We start from the raw sequence: 11,350 nt of genomic DNA, 5'->3' as shown, positions 1-11,350 counted from the left end.
GTGCAGCATGTATGTACATACATACATGATAAATCTTCTTATTGCGAACTGTGAGACAAGATATATCTGCACCCTTCACAGGGTGCAAGATACATCTGCAATTGTCACGTTAAAGTTAGCTATATTTATGTATAACTGCAGTCTAAAGGTACTCGTGCACAGCTCGTAAGTTTATAAGTCATTCCAATTATTTTATTATTTATTTCAAACCTATTCTTCAGAATCACCGTTCTTTTTATTCCTTCGTATGGAACGGAATAACTTTTGTAAATAACAGAAAATATGAACTGCATGTTTTTGTCCCCACCGCACGTGATTGTGATGTGGCGAATAATGATTTTATAAAAGTTCGCGCTAATCGCTGAACATTGGTAACGCTGAGACATTGGTATCCTTTTCGATTCGGTTCGGTTCCTTTTCGAGACAAATGATATAGGAAAATCTGGAATTGGTAGATACCGTGGATGCCGTGGTAGATATCATTGGTGTCGGTAATGTAGACCTATATTAAACGACGTAAAAAGGGTTTCCTCTGGATCGACGGAGCATAAATTCTGTGTCGATGATGTCAAGCATGAAATTACTTACCGATGTTCATCGACATTCAAGGTATTCACGAGTCAGGGTTCCAAAGCATCGAGCCGAAGACGAGTATGCTTGTGCAAGCCGTAGACGAATATTGTAAATACGCGAGTCGAAGAGACCGTTGCCTCCATGTTGCATACGATACCACGCGTTTTTTCAGGAAGCACGAAATTGAGGTTAGGGTCGCGAAATGTCAGATCGGCTCGCTATGTTTGTCGCGACAGCGCATGAAACCTGTACAGAAATGACCACTTTCAAGTCCTAGGATCTAAATGTGGTCGTTTCAGTACTCGGCGCATGCGCATTCATAGACTCACAGGACCGTCATAGAAACGTGTACTTTGTGTACGGAAAACACCCATGAAAAACGTGCACGCGTTATATAAATACATTTCTTTGACAATTGTTTTGTTTTTTCAAGCAACACAGCCAAAATTTCGATGATTTGATGTAAATAACGATCGTATTTACGTTTCGGGTACTGCTTATACAAATGAATCAATTGCGCCGATTTAACGCTGGCTTAAATCAGGTTCACGAGCTTTTTTACATTCTTATACCTAAGTACTCCGCGCACGCTATTTGTTTGACGCTGACATCGCAAGATCGTATGACGCGTGACGCGTGTTCGTAAACAGATATTGTTCCCTGACAGTTTACGCATGTCTATGCATTCATAAAATTGCATAATGTGTATCTTCAGCATAGATCTTCAGTCAACGACAAATGTAAATGGACCCGGCATCGTTACTTGAACTTGAAGAAATGCACACATGGCGCGCTACTATCAGCCGACTCGAGGTTCGGCTTCGGATTTTTAGTTTACTCCGGTATGCTGGGTGCACGGGACGACGCCGCGAGATGCTTCATGGTTCATTTTCGCTATAATTTAGAAAAGGTTATTTAAAAATGGCGGATACATCGTCCTCTCACACTACCTCAGACTATTGCAACGAATGTTTTTCCGATATCTCGTCTGAAAACTCGTGGTTAGAATGCGCCGTTGTTGGCCAAAAGCCTTGCTCGCTTCATCGACGAAGCAAGAAGAATATATTGCAGAAATTGTTCAATCGAGAGGTAAGAGGTTAAACGAAGCCGTTCTGTCAAATGACAGTTTATCTCATCTGTCAACACTTCATATTTATTGTTCCTATCATCGCTCAGATAGGATTACTATTTTACGACCGGATCCCGGATCGATACTGCTGTGTTATCTATTATTAACAGCTCTAATAAACACCCACATCTACGACCAATAAGTACTCCCTCCCCCTAATTTGCAGATCAGTACCCTTCATTTATACCTGCATCAAATCTCAAAAAAATTTGATTCCTCGTCAAGACTAAATTGACAAATAACACTCGAGATACTTTAAATGCTGTTTCAACGGTCGAAGAATTCTCCAAAAGATTTTAAAGAGGATTTACTGTTACAATTTTTCACCTCAAGTCCTGAAAAAATCTTGTACTCGTTTGGTGAGAGTTTTAGCAGGTAACTGCTAACTACAGTTGAGTTTGTTTAATTTATTTATATTCTGGAATTATTTGTCAGTATTCCATGTGTTGCGAATACGTTGGATTGAAATTTGAATTTGAATTATTCCTCATACGTTATAGATAAGTTTAGATGATCATCTATCAACATCAACTAATTCTTCAAAGTATTTAGAATTATTGGTAAAGTATTGATTATTTTTATGAACGTGGTTGAGGATGGTTGAATATTGTTTTACCGTACACATTCTTATTCAAGAAAAACTCTCATAGAGATAAGATTAACACGAATCAAAGACAAGTTAACCAAGAATTTCAACAATCGTATATTATCCAAATGTTAACTTGATGAATTTTGTTAAACGAGGTCTGAAAGAAACTCCGTTACGTCCTATTGCACTTCTTGGTCATGGGATTTTTGTCATACAATTTTATTTTCCTTTACAGATCAGAGGATGTTTGTCTACCCACAGTTACGCCTCTGAGGAAAAATTATTTATGTCCATACCGTCATGGAGACATTTGTCATTGACACACGTTTTTCCTAAATCGGTCCTGGCTGCCGGGTAAGTCATTCAATTTTATAATCGTAATAGATACAAATGACCGTTGGGTGGGTGATATTGATTTGGCATTGAGTCATCCATCAACTGGCGAACGTCAGTTTGTTATACTGAATTAAGATTGTTGCCAATAGCGTATTGTATACTGAGCACGCTATCAATTCTAACTGTATTGGTCAAAATAAAATACTCTTTGTGGTAGTGTAGCACTATTTGTACTAATTAAAAAGTGATAAATCAACGTAGGCACTCAGTCAGACTTAAAGTTAATAAATCTCATTACAATTTTTCCAAGACCACTACTGATTTATTTTAACTTATTCAAAATGATTAGGTATTTTCTACTGTAGATGATGAGAGCTATAATTCATTAACAACGGTCCTATAAACCATTTTCACCACTTTCTAACCCAAAATGAACTAAACTATTAATCGAACATGTTTTTCTTTCATGGTCAAGGCATATCGTCATGGGACTGACGCAGTGTGGGCAATTCATACTGACGTATACATACAATATTGAAGTTGTTGGATACGGTTCGTCGTATAAGTATTTGTTACACTGGTGGTCGTTCATCCCGAATCATGTTGCTAGAAAAGTAGCTGAAGTAACACTTTTTGGGAACTATACTATACACAGAGACCTTAATATCGTAATATCTCAATGGCCTACAGAAAGGAATAAGCTGGTTGTACATGGTGTATGGTAAGTAAAATGATATCGAATACAGAAATTGCTGGCTCAAATTTAGCTGACACTTCCTTTTTGTTCTGAAAATGCAAAAGACTTTACCCATCTGTCACTTACCAGTTACTTTCTTCTCAGCATTGATTCAATGCGCCTGCAGCCAACAGACAGAGCTTATCTTACTATAACGACGGTACCTTCCCTTCAAAATTGCAAGGATTGTTTAAAAGTAGCGGCATCTTATGAAGAAGAAGGTAATCACTCTCTAATTACTTTTCAATTCAATTTACTTGCATATTGTTTAATTACTTTTTTCTGATAACGGTAATGATAGAAAATTAAAAAATCAATCTTTCCACTTAAGAAACTTTTAGTTTTCTACAAATTTACACTTTCTGTGTTTCTATCTCAATTTCTCTTCAGTTGCGTTATTTTGTTCGAATATTGTACTATTTATATCAAGAAATTGCCACTTCTATTGCAATGGTTCACTGGTAAATATTTGAATAACAACGATTTTTATTTTGTACACAGACTTGGGCAGTAACTGGGATGGATGCATGCGATGCAGTTGTTTGTTACATGGCCTTACAGTTCACACAACTTACGAGGTCATTTCGCCATATCCAAGATTTCGGGCTGCAGTGTGTTTGAAGTACTGGAATCACGTTGTTGTTAATACAGGAAACTTTTTACATGTGCTCAGGGTAGATTTGTATACTGCTAAATCTAAATTTCAGAAGAACAGTGAGAGAAATGACATGGTAGTCGTGGATACGGTTCCATTAGACGCTAGTGATGTTGAAGAAATAGATGAGTCTAGAACTGAGTGTTCAGATAGCTCCGAAGAGAAAATTGGTGTATTGGATAACGTAACTGTTGACCAATTTTCAAAATGTGAATCCGCAATAGATTCTCCTTTCACAGACGATGTAAATAGATATGAAGAACAATACTGTAGTGAAATACGTGTCAATACCTCAAGCAGTAATCAAAGTGACTGTATCTGTGATATCATCAGGCCTAGTGTTAATATAAGTGGAAAAGGATGTGAGTGCTTAAATGGAAACGAGTGCAAGTGTGAAAGTAACAGTTCTACCTCCAGATCAGAGTTGGCAATATCTGTTAGAGACAAAATATTGCAGGATTTTTGCGAGGATATGTCTCAAGAATTGAATATTGGAAGCGATTTGATTACTCTGGTTAAACATCCTTCATGCTCTCCAATGTCGCCACCTCAACGACTTCCCTCCGATCATCGACATTTGACCTGGTCTTCCGCGATGCTCAATCCACCTTCAGATATTCTAAGGACACGCAATTCGGATTCTAGTCATAAACTGCCTCGTACGCAACGTCCCAACTCTCCGCAGCCTAGCGTCTCTCAGGATAGCTCAAGTGTCAGTATAACTTCGTTGAACTCTCCTCTTCACACGCTTTCTATAAGCCCAACATCTTCGTGTTCGTCACGTTTGATGTCTCCTCCGACGACACGATGGTTCCGCCATTTGAGCCCCCGAAAGAGGGCAAATCTGCAATCTCCACCACCAATTCTTCCTCCCACACCGCCTAGACCACGACCGACGCATAAACTTACTTTGGAAGCTGAAAAAGCTTATGAATTTACAGACGAAGCACATGAAACATGTGAAAAGTTAAGTTCATTTAGAAAGCGTCGGCTAGCTGACAAAAAATATGAATTCTGTGACGAGGCTGAAGATGCAGAAAATATTGTTCCTTTCAAACATCTTAGGGACCAATCCAAGCACCGCACATGCTCCATACACCAACTGGCATCGCCTGTGACCTCTCCTGTACTACCAAATACCAGGCGGCGAAGAATTGATTCTGATCACAGCGATGTTAGTGAATTTAATTCCATTCAGGATTTAACTTCACTATCTGATTTTCAGAGTATTGAGACAGGTAAATTAATTTTGGCCTATTTTGTATTATTGTTTAGATGAAATGAATCCAATTTTTATTTCCACATTTTCTGTATCGTACGTTGAGAGAAACTAAAGAAGTACAAAAATCAGTAAGACATAGTTTAAAAAAATATTCAGATTTATCAAATTCATTAAGACTGTTAACAACAAAGGTTTATGTATGTAATTTATATTTTCTACACTATAAATTTCAGCTGAAAAATATGTTCTGCGACCATTAAATCAAAATCAACTGTCATACTCTGCTGCACATCGAGACAAAACAAATAAGATATGTGCAAATGTATCACCATTGGTTCCCAAAGTTACATTTCAGTACCCATCTATAAAATGTACGGCACACTTCAAACGCAGCTACATAGAACTTGATGATGAAATGGTCTCAGTTATCACAGATGTAGAAGGTGAGTTAATAGATGTCCAATATTTTAAAAAGTTTTACGTCATTTCACCCGTTCTAATTCATTCAATGTGATATAATATAAATATATCGCTTGATTTTAACAGATGATGAAACTGGAGGGTATGTAAGCTATCAGTGCGTACTTCCAATGAATGTACATGGATCTGGATATACCCAAATGCAGATGATAAACAATAGTAAAGCTGAAAAGATGGTGAATATTGGAATACTGATTTTTTGTCTGGTTTCTACATAAGTCTTGTTTATTACCCATTTCATAATTGAATATACTTAGTAAAGGTATTCATGTTTGCCATAATTAAGATCCTATATTTCTTACTGCCCATAAATATAAATACAATTTAAAACGTCATTGCTTTCAGCCGGTACCACATGTATTGGTAAATCAGTTGAGTTTTGATATTGAAACATTCTCTCATCACATAGCAGATTGGCTCTGTACGCGATTTGGTAAAAGGTACTGGCACTGTAGCGATTATGACATTGAAATTATTGATGTTTGTGCATTGAGCGGAGATGTCATTTGTCTGCTTATAATGAAAATCGAAGCTAGTGAGCTCAGTAGTCAATCTCAGTGGTAAGTTTTTTTCACATCACTGAAACATTTTCTGTATTCATATTATTTGAAATTGAATTGGAAAAAAAAATGACACCAGTATCTATAAAAAAAATGTACTACATAATATATAAATTCAATTCATAATCTGCTCTAATTTTTTTCATAGCTACCAAGAAAGAAAGCAATATGAAGTTGGCTGTAAATTTACATGGAATATTGATTCGAATCAATATCGAATCACGAACGTCCTTCCATTGATAGAGACGAAGTCAAAACTGCACAAACGCTACATCTGGAACCCGACGAAGTTGATGGCTTCGCAAATGCGTGAAAAGATGCAACAACCGTATGCTCACACTGTTCGATTTCTTCAGAATGTAATGGCGTTTGCAGGTACGTAGCTGTGAATATTTAGTGACTACTCCACGTTTGTAATAAGCATCATTGTGACTGTTGTTACTTAATAAGAGAAGGTGTGCATAATAATTTTAATTTATTACTTTTTACATACATGCATCACATGATGTATAATAGATTTACAACTTGTTCACAGATAGTAGCCACAGACTGAATAGAAATTGAAGAATATTAGTTGAAATTTCCATTATTTGTTTGGTTTGATACTAATTGTAAGTTATTGAAGTATTATTTAATTTTCAGGGGAATCCATTACAAGGCTACATGACTTCGACAACCTTGTAGAATTATTTATTACACCCTTACCTGATTCTCCAACGATGTAATAACGTATTTATGCCCAGAACAGACATCTCACGGAATATAAATTATTGAATAATGTAACTGCTGTTATCGTTAATTCTCTTCCTTGTATTTGTCGAATTTCTAGACGTATCATCATTTGTAGGAACTTATTGCTTCTGCAGACAAGTATTAGCACATAGTAGAGGGATTCTTACATTAGACATGAAGGTAGGTTAAAATTAGACTATTAATTACCCTTGTATTATGTGATGAATAATTTTATTTGTATTTTAAGACATTAATTCTACTAAACAACTTGAATGGTCCACAATGGTAATTGTTTGTGTTTGCATAATTTTAGGTACAAATTGTCTCGATATATCTTTCCACTCAATTTCCATATCACACTAAAACTTAACAAATCCGCTTGGCAAAATACATTTTCCATTTCTAATGTAAGAAATATCAGACATGGAGATTTTACATGATTTTAATGTGTAACTAATAATAGGAAAATTCATTTTATCATATCTAATTAAGTGATTATTTTGACTAATACTAGATTGTGTACCAAGGAGGCACAATGCGTCTTTTAATGCCGAGCATAAGTTTGCAATATGAGTCGCTGCAAGCGTGTGCATGTACTTTGGCTCCATGATGCACACAACACTTTATGTAACAAAAGTTTGATTTACAAGTCTTTCCTTTATAACTGGGCACCTAAAAGAACACTGTCCAGTACTAACACGTAAAAGTGCACCTTTACATACTCCAATGCTCTTTTTTTTTTGTACTGTCGCTAAAACGAGTACTTTAAGTACGAAATGCAGGCAAAAAAAGACGCGTAGACCATACTCTGTGCCATAAATACATACTTATATTTACATAATAACAATTTGCAAAACTTTCCCTTCATCACAGCCGATAGTAGTCAAATACTAGTGGCTAGAAAATGCTTGGGAGAAAAATAAATACAATAATAAGTATAATGCTGAGACAATAACTTTTAATTTTTCACTAGGATCAAGAAATTATGAGCAAATTCAAAATATCAGCAGATATTGAAAAGCCAGCTTTACAATCAGTGACTGATATTATCCATGGACGTACAAAAGAATTATAATTTACAATTTCATATATTTCAATTTTTTCTGCGCGATTTTATCTTATATTACATATATTTCAATTTTTATTGTCGAAAAAGATATTCATTTTAGTATTACTATATTCTTCGACCATTGATAACACGAGGATATTTCAATATTTCATTATTCAATCTTGGGACTTATAATTAATGGTAATTATACAACAATGCGGTGTTTTTTTGTTCTTGTATTTGAAGTAGACTAGAATGCTATTTGAAATTTAAGCAGGAACCTTAATAGGAGGGCCCAAATTAATTTCCGTTCCGTTATCCAGTTTTAAACCTGACAGCACCTCTTCCCAGGCATTCATGCAATGTTGATAATGCAAAATCTGTTGATCTGCCATTGATATGAGCATGGTTTTCAAATCAGTTCGTTTTTCTTTATTCCAACGCTCTAGATCACTACGTAAATTTTCATTAGCACATTCTACACGGTCTTGCAGGAGTTCCACTTTTTTTCCAAGCCGAGGAATGGACTGTCCAATTTTTTCCAGCTTTTCATCGCGAGATTCACCCTTCCATAACGAACCACCCCAACCAGGTGAATTACTAGAACTAGTTCCAGCACCTATCAACTACACAAATATTATCAAGTAGTATAAATCAAATTATATTTATTATGTGACGATATTCTTAGAAGAATTTAACAAATTTCTTACCTGGTCTTTTTCTTGGCGTTTCTTAGCCAAATCATCTACAGTCATTTCGTATTCAATTTGCATTGAATCACGCCGAACTAAAGTATCCCGTACAGCATCTATGTAGGCCAGGTATTCTCGCATATCACTTGGGAATGAGTCAAGCACAACCTGATGTGCAGCTGCATTATTTTCAATTGCTTTAGCAATTGCTGTTAAAATTGGATTTAGCTCTGGTTCAGATGTCGCCCATAGGGTAAATATTGGATGTAACTGATGTAACTCCAAGAGATATTCTGTTCAGCAGTAAAAGGCGAAAAATTAGTAGCTAGATGATATAATCTATCCCTAATCCTACATGTTTCTAACCAAAGTATGTATTTTCTGAGATTTCAAATGTGTCAAGTTTGAACCCTACCTTGTCTTTCTTTCTGAATTCGGTGGCTAATTTTATCTATAGCCGATAGTTTATCGGCTAATGCCACGCAATAATCTCGCACCTGTTCAAATTCAAGATGCCGCTGTTTCATTGTATACACATTAGCCATATTTTGCAGTGAATCAGTCATCTTTACGAGAACATTACTGCGGGACTTTCGATGGATAGAGAATTCCTAATGAAAAATATAAAACTCGAAAATTTTCATAGATAAAATTGTTTAGTACGTTTGAAATCATTTTTTTGATAATACGTACAGCTGGTTTAGCAGTCAGAAAAGTGTATAGACTTTTTGCACAGCTCAAAATTGGATGGTTCACTACACGGTTCAGAAATCCATGCAAAAGTTTCATTCGAGCCATTATAAATTCCTTTGAGTAACGATCTAGCTGTGCCAGCAGTGTGTGTTTACCAGGCATTGGCTGTAAGTGTGAATTGTCATATAAAATATGTATACTTAACTTAATACACACGTTATGAATAATTACTGGTATAAATGAGCACTTACAGGTATAATGTGTGTTGGGTAGGTGTCGACAAGTTTCTGACGTAACCAAATAAAATCGTTGTAACGGCGGCGAACAACATACTCAGTTTCTTCAAACTCAGGACGTGATGTCTGAAAATACAATTGTTATGCATGTTTGAAAATCTATATATAAATAAATAGTTGAAATCCATTAATATGCAAAATCAGACAGGGTATGTATTCTAAAATTAAAACCGTAGCTCAAAGTTTTGGAAAATTGTTTTACGTGTGCCACAAAAAGGTGAAAGTGACCCCAATGTAAAGACATTTATAGTGCTAAATGCAATGAGGCAAACTCTCTAGTTAGCACATTTTCCACTTGTAAATACATGTGTCTACATGCTATTTCAATATTTATCTCAACAAAGCGATCTAAACTCTGTTTAATATAAATTATAATTTGCAACATAATAAAATGATAACATTGTATTAATTGTAATCAATACATTCTGCATACCCTTGTTGTAACCCGGAATGTGATGAATGTCTCCAAAGTTTCAAGATGTTTTTGAGGATTATCTACTTTGATCTGTAGATCTCGAGAGTCGATGGGAAAGTCTGATATTTCTTGTTCTGGTAAAGTTGAAAAGCTATCGATGGACGGAGATGCTACCTGAATGAAAAATAATTAAGTTTCATTATGATATGGTCATATGTTGCACTAAGAACTAGTTGGATATAGCTTTCTGGGCCACTAGTCAGTGACCGAATATTCGCTACACCTTTTGCCAATTTTCATCATTTCTTCGAAATATTCTCGTAACCGAGAAGGGATCATTCAACGGCGTGAATATTATTGTTTTCAAATGTTAACGTCGTGATTGCCCGATCGTTTTTAGGAATCCTAAGCATCATAATTAAATATTGTAGGTTATACTAACCACAGATCCTTCGATCGAAGTACTATAGTTAGAAAGAAAATCTGTGTCGCGACTTTCTTGTTTGACCAAACCTCCTGCAGCCATCGAACTGACTTGAAGAACAGCCGAATCTTCCATAGTTTTTTCGTCGAGCGCATCAATGTCTGCTTCTGAAGAGGTCATCATTTTGATTGACAAGTAGCAAACACTACGTCAAAGTACGCTACACAGGTACAAACGTCAACCTGTAGTGAATGGAATGAACTGTGTGGAAACGAGTGACAAGTGACGTGCGAGATCTACCGGTGTCTGTATAAATCTTATGTTTAAACCGGAAAAAGATATAACCGGATGTCGAGCAGCGACGCAACGGAGAAATGATTTCAAATTGCCGGCGGGTACCAATTGTTTTAGGTAGCATTTGTTCTTCCAGTCATAAGGCGTGTTTTTCTTGCATCCGAGGATGACGGCGAATCAATAAAGTAGTAAATAATAATTGTCTCGTAGATACCGTAGCTCTGGGATACATCCCTAATAATTAAATCTTGCAGATATTCTAATTGAATAATAATGAATTACCAAAGTGAAGGTAATAATAGGTACGGAACTTCGAGGTTCATTGTCACGCCAAACGAAGGACGCCGTATCGTCACAGCGATTCGTTATCATCCCAAAAATCGACCAGCTGTTAATTGCATTGCGAAAAATTCCCAAATCACCTACGGTGAGTATTTTTATTGACTAATTTCTCTGGCAAATCATCCTGATTTCGA

General features: G+C 36.0%; 2 protein-coding genes across 3 annotated transcripts; one reads left to right on the top strand and one right to left on the bottom strand.

Moving 5' to 3' along the window:
• The first annotated feature begins 1,319 nt into the window (after positions 1–1,319).
• On the top strand, positions 1,320–7,063 carry LOC124408785. Of its 2 annotated transcripts, none has more exons than XM_046885974.1 (10): positions 1,320–1,662; positions 2,527–2,645; positions 3,103–3,348; positions 3,454–3,584; positions 3,865–5,256; positions 5,474–5,683; positions 5,787–5,896; positions 6,066–6,280; positions 6,429–6,655; positions 6,923–7,063. In XM_046885974.1, the coding sequence occupies exons 1-10, from the start codon at positions 1,495–1,497 to the stop codon at positions 7,003–7,005; spliced, it is 2,901 nt and encodes a 966-aa protein (XP_046741930.1). In that variant the 5' UTR covers positions 1,320–1,494; the 3' UTR covers positions 7,006–7,063. The 2 variants fall into 2 exon arrangements, with proteins under 2 accessions (XP_046741930.1, XP_046741931.1); XM_046885975.1 differs by having other exon boundaries at positions 1,321–1,662; positions 3,469–3,584.
• A 666-nt stretch (positions 7,064–7,729) lies between these two features.
• On the bottom strand, positions 7,730–10,856 carry LOC124408786 (sorting nexin-30-like). The gene is made up of 7 exons (XM_046885976.1): positions 10,599–10,856; positions 10,175–10,330; positions 9,697–9,807; positions 9,446–9,610; positions 9,168–9,363; positions 8,771–9,045; positions 7,730–8,686 (listed from the first exon to the last, which is right to left on the bottom strand). Exons 1-7 carry the CDS (start codon positions 10,761–10,763, stop codon positions 8,330–8,332), a joined length of 1,425 nt encoding a protein of 474 aa, XP_046741932.1. The 5' UTR covers positions 10,764–10,856; the 3' UTR covers positions 7,730–8,329.
• Between the last annotated feature and the right edge of the window lie 494 nt (positions 10,857–11,350).

Source organism: Diprion similis, chromosome 8, assembly GCF_021155765.1.
Source record: "Diprion similis isolate iyDipSimi1 chromosome 8, iyDipSimi1.1, whole genome shotgun sequence".
Taxonomy (NCBI): Eukaryota; Metazoa; Arthropoda; class Insecta; order Hymenoptera; family Diprionidae; genus Diprion; species Diprion similis.
This window is presented reverse-complemented; position numbering and strand designations above follow the sequence as displayed.